This window comes from Kluyveromyces lactis, assembly GCF_000002515.2.
Source record: "Kluyveromyces lactis strain NRRL Y-1140 chromosome B complete sequence".
Classification (NCBI taxonomy): Eukaryota; Fungi; Ascomycota; class Saccharomycetes; order Saccharomycetales; family Saccharomycetaceae; genus Kluyveromyces; species Kluyveromyces lactis.
This window is the reverse complement of record NC_006038.1, coordinates 1,006,053-1,024,202: the sequence shown is the minus strand read 5'-3', so window position 1 is coordinate 1,024,202 and position 18,150 is coordinate 1,006,053. Positions and strand designations below refer to the sequence as shown.

Genomic DNA, 18,150 nt, shown 5'->3' with positions numbered 1-18,150 from the left:
TCAAAGTAATATCTTATCTCAGAAATACCCAAGAGTCAAAAGCATTTTAAGTTTGGAGGTGTCGCTGGTAGATTAGCGTGTATCGATTTGTCTTCTCTCTCTTTTTGACGTTGATCAATATACAATTTTGAGATTTATTGACTTTATTGTAAACCATCTTATCTCATCTCATCTCAACAAAACATGAAAAAAAGGATAGGCAACATCACTGCAACAGCTTCGTCTGATCTGTCCTTTCTAGTACCTACCTAAGTTAAGGTTGCTGCTGCGAATAGCATGTCTGATGTCAAGAAGGAGATATGCAAAGTACTCGGTTTAGATGATGAGATAGTCGCTGATTTTATCATCAACATAAATAAGAACTGTACCACGAAGAATGAGTTTAAGAAAAAACTGTTGGAGATGGATCAGGATTTGAGTGCCGCTGTTGTGTCCGACATTTATGATGTGGTGAACAAGACTGCTGGAAGCACAGCAGCCACAAGGGTTAAGACTCTTCTTGCTGAGCAGCTTGATGTTCACGATGATGTTGTCACCAATTTCATTATGGACATTTGCAGTAAGAGCGAAACGTTGCTCAAATTCCGGGCAAAATTGAAAGAAATGGAGGCTGGTGTATCGGATAGTCTAGCTCTTCGTATTTTCAACATTGTTCATTCCTCAAATGTGGCTGTCAAAACGGAAATCGAGGATACAAAGTCTGCACTTTCCTTACCCAACACTACTGTTTCTTGGGAAGGAATCGAAGAAAAAGCTTCCAACAAATCAAGATTTAGGAAGAATGAAACGGTTGATCCAGAACCTGTGCTTGATAAAGTGTATCCTGGAAAGGTACAGAACGTCACAAAATTCGGATGTTTTGTGAGAATTTTTGGGGTAAGAAATACTAATGTCGACGGTCTTGTGCATGTATCGGAACTTAGTTCATCGCATGTTGATAAGCCAGAAGACGTGGTACACAGAAACCAAGATGTGTTCGTGAAAGTTATAAAGATACAGAATAATGGCAAAATATCACTTGCTATGAAAGGCATTGATCAGAGTACTGGAATGGAAGCGGCAACTCGGGGAAGAACCAAAGAAAAGGTGATTCCTAAGCGAAAATTAACTTCACCAGAACGATGGGAAATAAGACAACTTATCTCAAGTGGTGCCGCTTCAATCGAAGACTATCCTGAGCTAAAAGATGACTATAATATAAGTCAACCTACGAACTCTGAAGCAGATGGCACCAACGAACAAAAAGAAGAAGAAGAACTTGAAGTTGAGATAAATGTCGATGATGAGCCCAAATTTCTAAAAGGACAAGTTAAACCAGACAGAAAATACGAATTACCATCTATAACTAAGGTTCCAAAGGGATCGTTGAATAGATCAGCCATGGTAGGTTCATACACGATGAAAGAACATAGAGAAGAGAAGCTTAAACGGAAGAAAGAGGTAAAAAAACAGCTTAACAAAAGTAAACAATTGGCTGATCCCAGTAGTAGTAAAGTTCTGTCTAATTCAGAGTTTGATGCAAGGCAATTAGTTGCTACAGCTTGGGAAAGGAGCAGAATGAAAGAGCGTGTATCCTACGGAAAAAGGACATCTCTTCCAATCAAAGAACAGAGGGAAAGATTACCAGTGTATCGAATGCGTCAACAACTTATCGACGCAGTTATTAAGAATCAGTTCTTAGTTATTGTAGGGGAAACAGGCTCAGGTAAAACAACTCAATTAACTCAGTATCTGGATGAAGAAGGCCTGAGTAACAAGGGAATGATTGGATGTACCCAACCTCGGAGAGTTGCGGCAGTTTCTGTGGCCAAAAGAGTTGCCGAAGAAATGGGATGTAACGTCGGTGAAGAAGTCGGTTACACAATTAGATTTGAAGACGAGACCTCATCAAGAACCAGAATCAAATACTTAACCGATGGTATGATGCAAAGAGAAGCGTTACTGGATCCCTTGATGTCCCGTTACTCTGTTATTCTTCTTGACGAAGCTCATGAAAGAACAGTAGCTACTGATGTTCTTTTCGCGCTATTGAAGAAAGCGGCCTTGCAAAGACCTGATTTAAAGGTCATTATTACTTCTGCCACCTTAGATTCCGATAAATTTTCGAAATACTTCATGAACTGCCCGGTAATCGAAATCCCAGGGAAAACTTTCCCCGTAGAAGTATTATACTCAAGCAAACCTCAAATGGACTACATAGAAAGTGCTCTTGACACAACTATGGATATACATATCAACGAGCCCCAGGGTGATGTTTTGGTCTTTCTAACTGGTCAAGAAGAAATTGACACTTGTTGTGAGATATTGTACGAAAGAGTGAAAGCTTTGGACGGCACAATTCCAGAACTTATTATTTTACCAGTTTATTCGGCACTTCCTAGTGAAATTCAATCAAGAATTTTCGAGCCTACTCCGAAGGGCTCTAGGAAAGTGATATTTGCCACGAATATTGCTGAAACATCCATCACCATTGATGGGGTTTACTATGTCATCGATCCAGGCTTTTCTAAAATAAATACGTACAATCCACGAGTTGGTATGGAACAACTTCTCGTGTCTCCAATTTCGCAAGCCCAAGCCAATCAGAGAAAGGGAAGAGCAGGTAGAACAGGCCCTGGCAAATGTTTTAGGCTTTATACCGAATCTGCTTTTAAAAATGAAATGCTTCCTAATACTGTCCCAGAAATTCAAAGGCAGAATTTAGAGCATACAATATTGATGCTTAAAGCCATGGGTATCAATGATCTTTTGAACTTCGAGTTCATGGATCCACCTCCCAAGTCCTTCATGGTATCTGCGCTCGAAGAACTTTTCAATTTGCAAGCCTTAGACGAAGAAGGGTTTTTAACAACATTGGGGAAAAGAATGTCGCAGTTTCCAATGGAACCTGGGCTCTCCAAAACATTGCTTGCATCTGTCACCAATAAGTGCTCTGATGAAATGTTGACAATAGTGGCCATGCTTTCCATTCAGAACGTATTTTATAGACCTAAAGATAAACAACAGGAGGCAGATAACAGAAAGGCAAGGTTCCACCATCCATATGGCGACCATCTAACTCTTTTAAACGTATTCAATAGATGGCGGGAGAGCAATTATTCTAAATCCTTCTGCACCACAAATTTTCTTCATGAACGTCATTTGAAGCGTGCGCTAGATGTGAGACAGCAGTTGTTCAATATATTCAAGAAGATGAATCTACCAATCGTAAGTTGCCACGGTGATGTTGATTGTATAAGAAAGACATTGGTTTCTGGTTTCTTTAGAAATGCAGCAAAGCGAGAGTCCCAAGCAGGTTATAAAACACTCACAGATGGAACACAAGTGGCTATTAGTCCAGGTAGTTCGTTATTTGGTAAAGAATATGATTACGTGTTATATCACAGCATTGTTCTAACATCAAGGGAATATATGATGCAAGTGACGGCCATAGAATCTAAATGGCTACTCGAAAGTGCCCCTCACTTCTACAAAGTTGCTGATCCTAATGGTAGCAGTAGAAAGAAAGCTAAAATTGTTCCATTAAATGACAGATTTGCCCAGAGTAAAGATTCCTGGAGATTAAGTTCAATACGAGCCAATAGAGATAAAAAGTTGGGTGGAAAACGGTGAATAAAATATATAAGTAAAATGAATCAAGTACCAGTAATTTAGAGGATATATGTCTACTCTGTTTGTTTTCTTTGGACTTGCATACGCATGTTTTACATGACTCGTTTAGCAGTCGTCACTCTTTCTACTGATAATTACGCAAATAAGGAAATACTTTTTTTTTTTAAGCAGTAACATGATGATTCAACTTTAAGTGAAGGTATACTAACAGGAAATCAACGTAAAAACCGATTGGCACCTACCACACAGGCTGTATTCAAGCTCAAACTGCTCCGTTTAGACAGTATGAAACCAATTGTAGGTTCATTACCTTTTAATGCTAGAATTGCAGTTGTTGGTGGAGGAGTTTCGGGGTTGACTTTTACTTATTTCTTGTCCAAATTAAGACCAGATGTTAAGGTAACGCTATATGAAAAACAGGATAGATGTGGTGGGTGGATTCATTCTGACATAATAGATGATGGAGAAGGAAACCGGGTTATGGTTGAGAAAGGTCCACGTACTTTACGAGGAGTTTCGGATGGAAGCGTCATAATTGTTCAGACATTGCGAGACTTAGGCAAACAAGATGTCGTTCAATACATCGCTGCAGACTCCGAAGCAAACAGGAAATTTCTTTTGGATAAGAATAATGTTTTGACTCAAGTTCCTGATTCACCTATAAGTGCTTTGAAATTCTTTGCTGGCTCTCTTGGAAAGGGATTCATATCTGGTATCTTAGGTGAACCATTCAGGTCCGCTAAGGTAACTGGAACAGACGAAAGCGCCCACAGTTTCATCCATAGGAGGTTTGGTAATGAACATATCAGCAAAAATGTATTTAGTGCTTTATTCCATGGCATATATGCTGGGGATATCAAAAAACTAAGTGCAAAACGAACGATAGGAAAGATGGTCGAAATGGAAAACACATCTGGATCTCTAATCAAATCAATGTTTAACAAAATGATTATCAAATATAAAAACCGTAATGATACTAGATCACACAAGATAGAGATCAGTCCTTTACTTAAAAAGTTTGCAGAAGCGACAGGCCAGAGTGAGAAACAGTTAATTTCTTTGTCTCAACGATTGAAGGCTTTTCCAATGGTGGGATTCAGATCAGGATTGGATTGTTATCCGAAGACATTATCTGAGTATATTACAGGATTACCAAATGTCTCTGTCAAACATGAGGCAGTGGAATCAGTTATACCGGGGAAAGATGGAAAGAATGTGGTTATAGTGTCTGATTCCGGAGAATCAACCTTCGACCATGCTCGTTTAACTGTAAATCCCAATGTACTCGAGAACATTATCCCATTTGAGCCATTAGCAAAGAAGCTTAGAGAGGTTCATTCAAACACAGTTATATTAGTGAATTTCTATTTGCCACGCAAGGATGTCATTTCTAACTACCATGGATTCGGTTATTTAGTACCACAATCTAACCAAAACCATGAGAAATTGCTCGGTGTCATTTTTGATTCCGTTATCGAAAAGAACTTCAAACCTGTGTTTGGCGTCCAAAACGAATCGAAAAGCCCTGATGATGACAAGCGCTACACAAAAGTTACTGCTATGCTCGGAGGTCACTATCTGAATAATGAGGGCGAACAGAACATCCCATCGAAATCGATAATAATAAACTCTGTGAAATATGCTTTTATGAAACATTTGCACATAGATGAAAACGATTTGGAAGACGGAACATGGGAAGTCACAGTTGCCAAGGATTGTCTTCCCCAATACCATGTTGGATACGACGATTGGGTCCAACAGACAGCGAAGTTAGTACAAGAACAGTATTCAAACTATGTATCTCTTGGAGGAATGGCTTTCAGTACAGGACCAGGAGTACCTAACGTTATAGAAGATGGATTTGAAAGTGCGTATGTGCTATCCAAAGCTGAATAACATGAACTCCCATCCTCGTAAATGACTAACATTATTTATAAACGTGTGTATGTGTATGCAAGTCATATAGTATACTTGACACAATTCTTTTCGTTACCCGGACGCTAGCACTTTTAACATCGTCAGTATCAGAGAAATCTCGTCAGATCAAAATGGTAAACAGAAATATACAAAGCAGTGAGATGAGATGCAATAGTGAGATCAGCGGTTCTTCTTAGGGTAACGGATTAGGAATTTCACGTCGTAGGTAATACTAACAGGTACCGTTCGAATTAGAATCTCGATACGATTATCATTTTCAAGACCATGAAACAAAAAAACGGTTACTCAACCGAACCGCCAACAAAGAAACAAAAGACCCAACAGAAAACAACAGAGACAATAGAGATTGAACCAAATAATACAGTGTACGTAAAGAACCTAAATGATCAGATAAAGATTCAAACAGTACGAGAGAGTTTATACATGCTGTTTGCCACTTATGGAGAAGTAATAAAGGTTTCAATGACCCCAAAACAGAGAGGACAAGCGTTCATAACGTTCAAGAGCGTCGATGAGGCAAACCTAGCATTACTTTCCTTGAAAGATGAACTGTTCTTCAACAAGCCATTAGTATTACAGTTCAGTAAGCAAACTACAACCAAGCTGTGAAATGTTAAGCTGTCGATATACTATCGTAGTTACCATTGAAGATGAATACATCTCATTCAGGCAATACTCACGTGACGTTATTACCCGACCTGACTGGTATTCTCCAACTATGGAGAAAAGAAAGTTGTGGAAAAAGCGGGTAACAGAATGGGTTTTCGGTCAGGGCGAATCATCATGCATTCCCCTTTTGGAGGAAATTGCTGTCAAGTTGTGAGTCCTGCTGCCATCCTATTATTACCGAAATCTTAACTTCTCCACACTGTCCTCGTGATGGGATATCGTGTTAGTATGTATGACTGTTTCTCCTAAGAAATGGACGTAGATAGTGCTCTGCACCGTCTAACCCCAATCGGATGTTAGGAGATTAACTCCTGTGCAGACATAGGAATGACACAAAAAAGTTCAGAGTCGTGATAGCATCACAGTTTGGCATTATTGTCCGTTTATGGGGAAACCTCGCTTCTTAAGAGATAGAAACTATTTGATTGAAAAGGGCTTGCATAGAATAGCTAAGCCTGTGGTGATAATCGGAATAAAAGCATATATACCCAAATACCGCAAGAGGGGTATTGATATGGGATCAAACTGAAACTTCATTCTATTTCTATTTAAGTACTGAATTTTGAATTAGATGTTGAGTAGAAGGTTCGTTGCCCAACTTTTCCATTAAAGTGCATATATCAAGACTCATACAAAGCACTAATAACTGCCGAGCATGAGTAAAACAACTATCACGGAGACGACTCTAACCGAGTTGATTGAAAATTCTCCCAGGTTGCGGAATGTGAAACAGAAGTTATCAAAGCATAAACATGGGTCAAGAGAATACTATCAGGCTCTATATTCGAACTTGGTATTAGCGAAAAGCGCCAATTACAAAGAGTATATCAGACAGCAAAGTGTGCCATTACCGGGCACGGATCATGTCAAAGGGTTCAGTGCCATTTATCGTAACAGTATTTCTCCAGAGAAGCTTGTATCCGCGATAGACAGTAATTTGAATACAGGTTACAAATTATTCTCAATGGCAGCTGATATATTCGCCGATAATGATTGTCTTGGTGAAAGAGTGTACGATAAGTCGACTGGCAAATGGTCAGATCATTACGTTTGGGAATCCTATAAACAGGTTCAAAAAAGATCTAGGGATCTTGGAGCAGGTATCATTTCTTTGGTCAATGGGAGAAGAAATAAACCTTTTGATTCTACGGATTTTATCGTTGCTATCATGTCAACGAATTGTAAAGAATGGATCTTGACAGACTTGGCTTGTCAAACATTTAGTTTGGCCAATACTTCATTGTACACTACATTAGGAGAAGAAACTTCTGAGTACATCATGAACTTGACCGAATCTCCAGTTCTTGTTGTACAAAGTTCAAACTTGCTGAAAGTATTGTCTTATGTCCCACAGTTGAAAAATCTCACTACTTTGATCAGTATTGACGACTTGAGTGATTCAGAATTAAGGAACATTAATGAAAACTTTTTAGATGGTGTTAAACTTTTCACTTTGAAACAAGTGGAACGAATTGGATCTTTACTCAAACTTGATCCAATCCCTCCAACTCCGGATTCTCTTTATACAATTTCATTCACTTCTGGAACCACTGGTATGCCAAAGGGAGTTGAGTTATCCCACAAGCATCTTTCATCTGCCGTGGCATTCGGAAAATCAAACTTTGACCTACCTTCTGTGGAACTGACGAAGACGAAGCAACATTATGAGCTTTGTTTCCTTCCTTTAGCTCATATTTTACAAAGGGAACTTACAGCAATCTCGTTGTCGTCCGGATTTGGTTGCGGCTTCATGCATATTCCGGACCCCAGTTATTTGACAGAGTGCTTACGAATTTTGAAACCAACTATCATGGGAGTTGTTCCAAGAATATTGACTAAGATGGAATCTGGGATCAAAAACTCTTTGAACAGTGACGAGGTATCCATGATAACTAAAAACATTGCACACAATATATTGGATGCGAAATTAAGCCGTTTTCAAAGTAGGGGTGGACCAGACGATTCTTTGATAAACTCATTTGTTTACCATAAGATTTTGATTGACAAGATTAGGCACCAATTGGGATTTGATAATTTGGAGATCATGATTATCGGTTCTGCACCTGTCTCTAATGAAACTTTGATGTTCATGAGAAGTTGTTTGGATATCGGTATTAAACAAGGTTACGGTCTTACGGAGACATTTGCGGGGTTATGTATCGCTGAAACTTATGAACGTGATGTTGGTTCTTGCGGTGCCCCTGGTGTATGTTGTGAAATCAGACTAAAATCGGTGCCAGCCATGGGGTACGATGCTGAAAAAGAACTGAAAGGTGAGATTCTCACCAGAGGTCCTCAATCCGTCATACAGTACTACAAGAATCCAGATGCCACTAAGGCTGCCATTGACAAAGAGGGGTGGTTCAGCACTGGTGATATTGGTTTTATTGATAAGAAGGGTAGAATTCATATCATTGACCGTGTAAAGAATTTCTTCAAACTAGCACAAGGTGAATATATTGCCCCCGAGAAAATCGAGAATAGCTATCTATCGAATTGTCCTGAAATCACCCAAATCTTCATTCACGGTAATTCGTTAGAAACATTTTTGGTAGCTATCATCGGTATAGAACCCGCTTCATTACTGGAAACATTAAGCAGTCATTATGGCGTGAAAATGAAAGGACTATTCCCCGAGGAATTAGTTAATAGGATCAACTCTGATAGAGCTCTCAAGGTAAAAGTTTTGACACTCTTGAATCGTAACGTTTCAAAGTTGCAAGGATTTGAAAAGGTTCATAATATACACGTTGGTATAGAGCCTTTAAAGATCGAGGATGATAACATAACTCCATCCTTCAAAGTTAAGCGGAATAAATGTGCTAAATTTTTCGAGGATGAAATCAAACGAATGTATAAGGAAGGATCATTGATCAAATCTAATAAGTTGTGAGACTGACTATTATTATAGCTAGGTATGAATATGTATATGTGCCGTATGTAACGTTGTGATTATTATGACGATGAATGAATGACAAAAACACTGTATGAGTTGTTGAAGTTGGGATTATCTGGATACAGTTTAATTTCTGATGGGACCAAATGAGGGGAACTGTTAATGCTTTTTGTTTCTCTATTCATGCTTCCATTTTCTTGCATTGATCTCTTTGTTGACATTTTCAACAAAGTCAAACAATGAAAACTAAATAAACTTCGAATATTAACTATTGTGATGATATGAGATGTAACACGTAAAATAAAATAGGAACAAATACAGCATATTCACTATTTTCACGTCCATTTAATACTACTCTTACGCGTATTATACAGTTCTTTGAATATCGAACAGCATCAGCAGAATTACAATGGCAGGTATTGGAGAATCTCGTAGTGAACTATTATCATGGTTAAATGACCTTCTAAAGCTGGACTACACGAAAGTCGAGCAGTGCGGAACTGGCGCAGCTTATTGCCAAATCATGGATTCAATATACGGTGATCTACCAATGAATAGGGTTAACTTTTGTGCAGGCTCTGAGTATGAATACTTCACCAATTATAAGATATTACAATCGTGTTTCACTAAACATAAGATAGAAAAGAGTGTACTAGTGGAAAGATTGGTGAAGTGTAGGTTCCAAGACAACCTGGAGTTTCTGCAATGGATTAAGAAATTCTGGACTCAACATAAAGATGAAAGTGAATACGATGCTGAAGTGAGAAGAAAAGGAAGAGCGGGTCCTAGTAATCCATCTGCAGTTTCCGGGAATAAAAGGCCTGTGAGTAGCTCGACTGCTTCCAAACCGCCAATAAGGCATATCAGAAGCAATGTCATTCAAAATAACATTAGGAAATCGTCAAATGAACAATTACTCTCTCTTCAGACAGAACTATCAGAAACGAGGAATCAGCTATCAGAGCTGGAAAAAGAATGCAGTCAGTATAAAGAGCTAAATACTGCCTACCTGAAGGAACGTGATTTCTATTTCGGAAAGTTAAGAGATATTGAAATCATTGCACAATCTACTCAAGATCTTTGTGATGAAGGTGTTTATGAAAATGACAAAGAATTACGACCCTTTTTGAATAGAATCCAACAGATCCTTTATGCCACGGAGGAACAAACCGAACCCTTCGTCGAAGAAAACGTTGAACAAGCATCCACAAATCCCATAATAGACGAAGAGACGTTTTAAATTAATGTCAATAATTGACACTTCACCTTGTGATAAGCACTTTTTTTATTCGATGTGATGCGCGGTATCTTTGCTGAAAACCTGGAGAAATGAGAGGATTCGGACGTCTTCGTAAGATTTGTATTCCTATAAATTTTAATTCTATGTACATGAATTCCTAATAATTAGATACTTTGAGAAAGAAATGTGTCTAACTTGATGTTGGCTTATAAAATTCACATTACCATTTCGTATAGAGCTTGGTTATTGTCTGTTAATGGCAGCAATAAAAAGGACCTACAGTACCGATAATGTCTCAATTTGTGGATGCAGGAGAATCTTTTTCAGATTTGGTATCGTGTTCGATATTTTTTGGATCTAGATATTTCTCAAATGCTTCATTCTTTTCTGGGAAAGGTCTTGGACCTAATAGCCTGATCATGTCTTCTCTAGTGATCATTTCCTTAGACAGCAACTCCTTCGCTATCATATCCACTTTTTCTAAATTGTCTCTTAATAGTTTCAAGCATTTTGAATGTGCATCGTCTACAATTCTCTTAACCTCAAGATCAATCTTTCTGGCTGTACGTTCACTAAATGGTTTATTCACTTGGAAGCCGGAGTCCCCTTGATCATAAGAGATGTAACCGATCTGTTTCGACATACCCAATGTAGTAACCATCGCTTGAGCCATATTTGTAACCTTTTTAAAGTCATCATGGGCACCGCTGGTAACGTATGGGAAGTGAATTTCTTCTGAAACCCTACCGCCAAGTGCCATAATCATACGGTGTTCAAATTGTTCAGTAGAAATTAAGTATTGATCAGGAGGTAGATATTGTGCATAACCTAATGCACCTTGGCCTCTTGGTATAATGCTGACCTTTAGTAAAGGATCAGCAAACTCCAAGAACCAACCACAAACAGCATGACCGGCTTCATGATATGCAACGGTTTTCTTCTCTTCTGGAGATAATACACGAGATTTCTTTTCAAGACCAGCAATAACTCTTTCGATAGCTTGTTCGAAATGCCTGAATTCAACAAAAGCGTCAGAGTGTCTTGCAGCAATCAAAGCAGCTTCATTACAAGCATTGGCAATATCGGCACCGGCGAAACCTGGAGTTAAAGCAGCTAATTTACCAGCAAGAGCCTCAAATTCAGATTTGTCCTTATATATTTAGGATCCAAATTCAAATTTCTCAAATGAACTTGGTAAATAGCTTTTCTACCTTCAACATCAGGAGCATCCAATTGAATATGCCTGTCAAATCTACCTGGTCTCATCAACGCCGGATCCAATACGTCGGGTCTGTTGGTACCTGCAAGTACGACAATTTGATCTGTTGATGTAAACCCATCCATTTCAACCAAAAGCTGATTTAATGTTGCTTCTCTTTCATCATTTGCACCACCCATGGCACCACCTTTACCTCTTTCTTTACCAATGGCGTCAATTTCATCCACGAAAATGATGGCAGGTGCCATTTTTCTGGCATTTTCAAATAAGTCACGAACACGAGAAGCACCGACACCAACGAACATTTCTACGAATTCAGAACCTGAAACAGATAAGAATGGAACGCCCGCTTCACCGGCAGTGGCTTTGGCTAACAACGTTTTACCAGTACCTGGAGGACCAGACAAAATAGCACCTTTAGGAATTTGAGCACCTAGTTTTCTGTATTTATCTGGTTTTTGAAGGAAATGGACAAACTCCATAATTTCACCTTTTGCTTCATCACACCCAGCAACATCCTTAAATTTAACTTTGATATCAGTTTCCTTGTTGAAAAGTTTGGCGCGCGATTTTCCGACACCGAACATACCGCCAAGATCACCTCCAGCACCACCTCCAGCACCACCCATCCTTTTAGTAGTCAAATATAGCAACCCACCGAGTAGTAAGAAAGTAGGTATGAAGGGAACAATGTACTGCAATGGAGAAACCTTTTCAGCGTATGTGATCGGAATACGATCATGTTCAGGAATATTCAATTTGTCTTGAATCTGATCCATTTGTTCTTCGAATATGTCGACAGACCCAATGGTAAATGCAATGATAGGGTTAGCTGTTGGTACAGAGAAGAATCCGTTACCTGAGCCTAAATGTTGAGTGGCCTCCGGAAGTAATTCAGCCTCAACCAAATACTTGTTCACGATATATATTTTTTTCACAAGACCTTTTTCTAGATATTTTGTCTTAAAGTCTTGGAAAGTGAGAAGTTGGTTATCCATCTGTTGACCTGAGGGAGTGGTTAAAATGTGGAAGAAAAATGTCAACCCAACAGTAAGGTATAATGAACGGAAAAATTCTTTGGATTTGAAATAATCAGATACATTTTTGAATTCCTGATTCTTGTCGTCGCCTTCTCCATTTTGGTTCTTTTTCTGTTCGTTCTCGTCTTTCTTATTCTGTTCGTTATTGTCCTTTTGCTGATCTTTGAATGTTCTGCCACTGTGTTGGAAATTTAGCCTTGAATCCGCGTGGAAGTTTCTTACATTGCTATAGTTTCCCAAATCTGGTATCTTTGCATACAGTGATGTGCTGAAACCATTCCTTATTGTCTTAATACCTGGCGCCTTTAGACTGCTCGACAGCTTGAAGGACCTTATTAAACTCAGGGACCCCTTTGATATAATATTTCTTTGCAACATATTGACAAATTAAATGAGAGTCTTCTGTTAGAAACCAAAGAAACCTATAGTACAGTACTATGCAGAAAAGTGATTTGAGAACGGAGGTATTTCTTCTCCTGCAAGTTGCGAAAGTACCGGAGTGGATAAGCTTTTGTTTCAAACCCCAAAAAAACCTCTTCTCTGTTCACTTGACGGTACTATTCGGTTATAAGGGACCGAAAAGTTCTCTGAATCAATGATTTTGCTAATACGGTGAATGTGCTAGCTTCAGCAGGAAATAGAACTGCTTATTCTCTTTTTAGAGCCGTTTGCCACTACATATATGGATTATTTCATTTCGATATTTGCTGAAGTGCATAATTTGGTATATTCAAAACCAAAAAGCCCAGGATTGCAGATATCCTGATCGAGGTCCGGGTAAGAAACCAATTTACAACCTGGGACGTGAAAGTGAAAAACATTACCCGGATTATTGGTGTGAGAAGGTGTTTTGGGCACGTGACTTAGCGTCTCATGTTGAAACGACATAATTTCCTCTCTGGCTGTTAAGCTTAGACTATTACTTCAACTATACAATAGATAAAAGAGCAAAAGATATCTGGGTTGGTAAAAACGACTGCGGAGTTACAACTGTATAGAACAGTACGGTCTAATCATTCGATACGTTTCTGAACCCGAGTCAACCCAGACGTACAAATTGAATGCGGGGACCTATTTGGTGAGCTGGATTCACTTTAGCATGATCACATTCTTTCTACCTCAATATGAAACAAAAAGAAGGTGTCTCATGAATCATACCTATAGATCACACGATTCCTGGTCCTTCCTTTTCTTTCCTCTCTGCGCTTCGGAAGCTTTTGCCTCGGATCATAAGGGAATCTCCTTCCCTTTCTGTACGATGCGATGCATGAAATATTGCTAAATGAAACCATCATCCGGATCTTTTTTTCCATGAAGTCAGCCATACGCTTCCACTCAGAATACTCCGCACAATAGAAAACTGTTTCTGGAAAAAAAACATCCGCGGGTTACCAAATCGTGCATGATTTACAGTCGTTCCGAGCAATTAGGGTATCTAAAGAAACCAGTAAAAAAACTTCCCGAGTTCATAGCCATTTTCTTGCCATTTTGGGGTTCTTGGTAGTCACTGGTACTACTGTGTTTCCAGAAATGGGCCATCGGGTTGCAAGTACGGTTACTTTACTTTATTTGATTTATTCAGGGAAAGCACAGAAGCAGAAAAGGTTTATGACTTCAGAAATGATTAAACTTGCTTTTAGTACGAAAGAAAAATGAAAGTTTTGGAAAGAGCCTACAGACCAAAATCAAGACTGATATTGACCCACTTTCCTTGTGAACGTTTTATTTTTTTAGATGAAGCGAAATGTAGATAACTAAGACTAACTGCGACGGTAATTCATACTAAGTTTGGTAATACAAAACAATTATAGGTTTAACGTTCTAAGCTCTATATCTATTCATGTGGCGAATCATTTTTCCGCGTTTGATTATTTGTCAAGAAGAGGTTTTTCCCAAACTAAGTGATTAAAGATTGACATTATCCCTATGAGATAGTGTTTGATAGCGAAATGCGAAACCAGCAGCACATGCAAAAGATAATCATGTGTGATTATTTGAACAGAGGGGTCCCTGAAAGGATAACCAATCCCGCATAGAGGAAATTAAACGCATATACCCTCTGAAGCAAAAATTATAACAAGGCAAATTTAACTTTCCTACGGGCAATGTAAAATTTCTTTCTAGACGATATCACATATTGGCAGCCGTGAAACGACAGAACTACTAGGTCATGCACGAAAGAATTGAACAACAATGTTCATGCATGAAACATGAAACGGGCGGAAAATGTAGCATGAAACATGCACATCGAAACCTGAAACACTTTTAAAAAAAACATAATCCCCCCTATTGGTAAGAGTTTGTAAGTATGTAGTCAATAGCATCATAATTATTCTTTATTAACCCACCAATCACAGAAGAACTTTAAAACGCAAATCCTTGTTTTCGCACTGATTTTCAAGCATACAAAAAAAAGTACAAAAAAAAAACATAAAAAAAACATAAAAAAAAAAACACAGAAACTACAAAGATGCATGTGCTCCAATACGGGGAAGAAGTCTGCAGGCAGCTTCAGTTGAGTAAAATTCAATATTCTAATGTTATTTCCGGGTTGATAAAAATCAAGAACAGAAAGCATGCAACGGAAATACTGTCAGATCTTACTTTTTTTTTTTTTTATCAAGATCGACCGTTAGAAAGAACATACCATTCCATGTTCCATCTTTTTTTTCTGCATACAAGCAGTGTTTGACTTAGTTTCCTACGACTATATCTGGAAATACCCATTTTGTTCTAATGAACTAGTTCAGCTTGCTCTAACTCTCGGGGAGGGGGTTCATGCTGCAATGTTACTTATTCCGCACAACGACTTGCTTTGGTGTCTCTTTTTTTCTTCCAGAAATGGTGGCTTCCCGTCTCGTCATTCCACGTCACATGTCAAGATTTATAACGTGTCTTCGCACTACTATCACATCATGCTCTGAATTTTTTCTCACCTAATCTTGGGAAAAATATCCGAAACAAAAGGCAAAAATTGGGGGGAGATCTACAACGGATATCTGCAGCCTATCAAATCTGAAAAGAGAAAAGAAAATGACCGGTATGGCATGCAACGTGTTGTCAGGTTACCTGATACAGTCTCTATACATACCGATTTTCTTCCACTTTGATTTCTTCAGCCAATAATAGGCATCGCATCAGCTAAGATGGAAAAAAGTGTTCTCGAAACAAAAAAAAAAAAGAAAATGACTTTCCTGCGTGGATTTCTGCAAGTATTCTGTACTGAGATGTATATTACGATGGATGGAAAGAGAAAACAATTATTTGAAAGTGCTTATTGCATGAGTTCACTTCAGCTATGCGATGTTCTATAGACAAATGTGAATTTTGGGCGACCATTCCTTCTCTGGTGATAGATGGCAAGGTTATCGCCTACGCCCGCAAAGTCTTCTAAGTTCATACGGAATATTTACGAGAAGTAAGCAGCAGAAAAATCTTTGGAACGCACGTAGAAAATCTTGTAGTACACGCAATAGAAAGCTTGTGAGAAAAATAGTAACAAGTGAAAAAAGTTAGTTGATGTGATACTCACTTCAGTATTGCCAAATAGAATAACTTCACAGTATAACCATTTGATTGTTTTTGTATATATAATAGGGCGTTTTAATCCCATGATCTATTCTCATAACTTCGGGTAATTGCCTAAAATTTAAGTTATCAGTATAGTACCGCATTAGGTACATAGAGCTGTTTCTTCATGTTTATGTTTATGTTTTCTGTTCCCGTAAATCATTTTCCTCGGTATCGAAGTATATTTACATAGGAGTGTAAAAACAAGATCTTCAATTCGAAAATATTTTGAACGTTCGCCCGGCCTGCGAAAATATTCTGGAATATTTAAAAAAAAAGGACACATACACATATTGCCTGCAAGGACAGCCACGAACAGCGGGTTTAACTTATTATCATCCTGACCTCACTCTACTAAAATATCAAACGTTGAAACGGTAAGAAAATATTCGGGACGAAAGAAAACTAACCCTTTTGCATTTACAACTTTCTAGCTATTTATTATTTGTTCTTCGGTTTCTGCATAATCATCATAGTTTTGTTCCGGCTTGTGCGTGAAGATACCTTTACAACAAGTTAATTTCATTTTGTATGAGTCTGTCGGTTTGTCATAGACAGTTTGAAAAAACACATAAAAGTAACGTTCGGGAAATAGGGAAAAAAAGACGTACAACGAGGATTAAGGCTTTAACCATTCTTAAAAAATACCATATTCCAAGATCTATGCCAAGGAGAAAGCTACCCTCCATTCTGCAACTGATTGATGAATTCAATGATGTGGACGCTGATGCTGATGCTGATGTTAATGCAAATCGGGACGAAAATGATGAAAATACGACCGGATTTACTCCATCTACAGGCCGCTCTGCAAATCTTTCACAACAGGCCGAGAAAAATCCAGAAAGTTTCAATAAGAGGCAGCGGATAAGTCGGATTGATCATAGCGGTCAAGATATTGGTGTGCCGTATTATTCTACTATGTCGCCTCCTCCTTTTGGGCCATTTCCGGGTACTATGTCGATGCCCGTGAATTTTAACATGGGTCTCTTTCAACAGCAACCAAATCTAATGTACATTCCAGCACAACCCAATTTCATCGTCAGTTATCCCTATCCACCGGCCCAGCAGGCATACTATACTAATCCAAATATGGTTCTTTTACCAGGACAACAATTGCAAGGCCAACAGCAATATACTCCCAATAGTAGAAAAGCCTTGTCTCTACCCACATTAGATACTAGTTTTCACAATAGGCCAAACTTCCCGCAAGACCGATTCAACCATAAAAGCTCGAGTATGAGTAATATCTCGATTGATCCCCAGCGCATGAGAAATGAATTGCACTATGATTACGAGGAAAAAGCAATAGAGACCGATTCAAATTATAGCAAGAGCCCTGATTCCGATCTGCGGCGACCACAACAGCAGCATATACCGAGACCACGTAACGCATTCATTTTATTTAGACAACATTGGCACCAGCAAGTTTTCGACCAAGAGAAAGAGAAGATTACTACCGATACTAGCCAAGGCACTTCAAAGTTGGGTTCATTTAAAGCCAATTCTCAAGCGTCAAGAGATATTGGCCGTAAGTGGAGATCTTTGCCAGATTCGGAGAAGAAGTACTGGTTGGATCTAGCCAAACAGGAGAAAGAAGCACACAAGAAAAAGTATCCTGATTACAAATATCTCCCGACAAGAAAGGCATTGAGAAACTCTGGTTCTAGTCCGACTTCCAGTTCGACGCAAGAGCAATCCCCAAAATCAAACTAAAATTTCAATCGCATATTTGATATCATGATAATCCTAAAATACTAGTTTTGGTTGAAGCATAATATTCACGCAGTTCAATTCAGCAAAGGAGAAAGGTCAAATACACGCAAAAACACCTGTACCATTTTTTATTGTTCTTATCATGTACTTTTTTTGACAACAAAATATTATCAGTGTCTTCCCAAGTTATATTCTTACAAAATAGAATATGAAGAGTAATAAAAGTTTGAGAAAAAGAATGGAACAGGATCGT

At 38.5% G+C, this 18,150-nt stretch overlaps 6 protein-coding genes across 6 annotated transcripts; all 6 read left to right on the top strand.

The window, feature by feature from the left end:
* Positions 1–276: 276 nt before the first annotated feature.
* PRP22 (DEAH-box ATP-dependent RNA helicase PRP22) lies at positions 277–3,612 on the top strand (the record flags this gene model as incomplete). The annotated part of the gene is made up of 1 exon (XM_452048.1): positions 277–3,612. One exon carries the CDS (start codon positions 277–279, stop codon positions 3,610–3,612), a length of 3,336 nt encoding a protein of 1,111 aa, XP_452048.1.
* Positions 3,613–3,897: 285 nt separating this feature from the next.
* On the top strand, positions 3,898–5,508 carry HEM14 (oxygen-dependent protoporphyrinogen oxidase; the record flags this gene model as incomplete). The annotated part of the gene is made up of 1 exon (XM_452047.1): positions 3,898–5,508. One exon carries the CDS (start codon positions 3,898–3,900, stop codon positions 5,506–5,508), a length of 1,611 nt encoding a protein of 536 aa, XP_452047.1.
* Positions 5,509–5,814: 306 nt separating this feature from the next.
* Positions 5,815–6,159, top strand: MSL1 (U2 snRNP complex subunit MSL1; the record flags this gene model as incomplete). Its single annotated transcript, XM_452046.1, has 1 exon — positions 5,815–6,159. One exon carries the CDS (start codon positions 5,815–5,817, stop codon positions 6,157–6,159), a length of 345 nt encoding a protein of 114 aa, XP_452046.1.
* A 715-nt stretch (positions 6,160–6,874) lies between these two features.
* Positions 6,875–9,112, top strand: FAA2 (medium-chain fatty acid-CoA ligase FAA2; the record flags this gene model as incomplete). The annotated part of the gene is made up of 1 exon (XM_452045.1): positions 6,875–9,112. One exon carries the CDS (start codon positions 6,875–6,877, stop codon positions 9,110–9,112), a length of 2,238 nt encoding a protein of 745 aa, XP_452045.1.
* A 412-nt stretch (positions 9,113–9,524) lies between these two features.
* Positions 9,525–10,355, top strand: BIM1 (microtubule-binding protein BIM1; the record flags this gene model as incomplete). The annotated part of the gene is made up of 1 exon (XM_452044.1): positions 9,525–10,355. The coding sequence occupies one exon, from the start codon at positions 9,525–9,527 to the stop codon at positions 10,353–10,355; it is 831 nt and encodes a 276-aa protein (XP_452044.1).
* Positions 10,356–16,715: 6,360 nt separating this feature from the next.
* Positions 16,716–17,897, top strand: ROX1 (Rox1p; the record flags this gene model as incomplete). The annotated part of the gene is made up of 1 exon (XM_452041.1): positions 16,716–17,897. One exon carries the CDS (start codon positions 16,716–16,718, stop codon positions 17,895–17,897), a length of 1,182 nt encoding a protein of 393 aa, XP_452041.1.
* Positions 17,898–18,150: the final 253 nt, after the last annotated feature.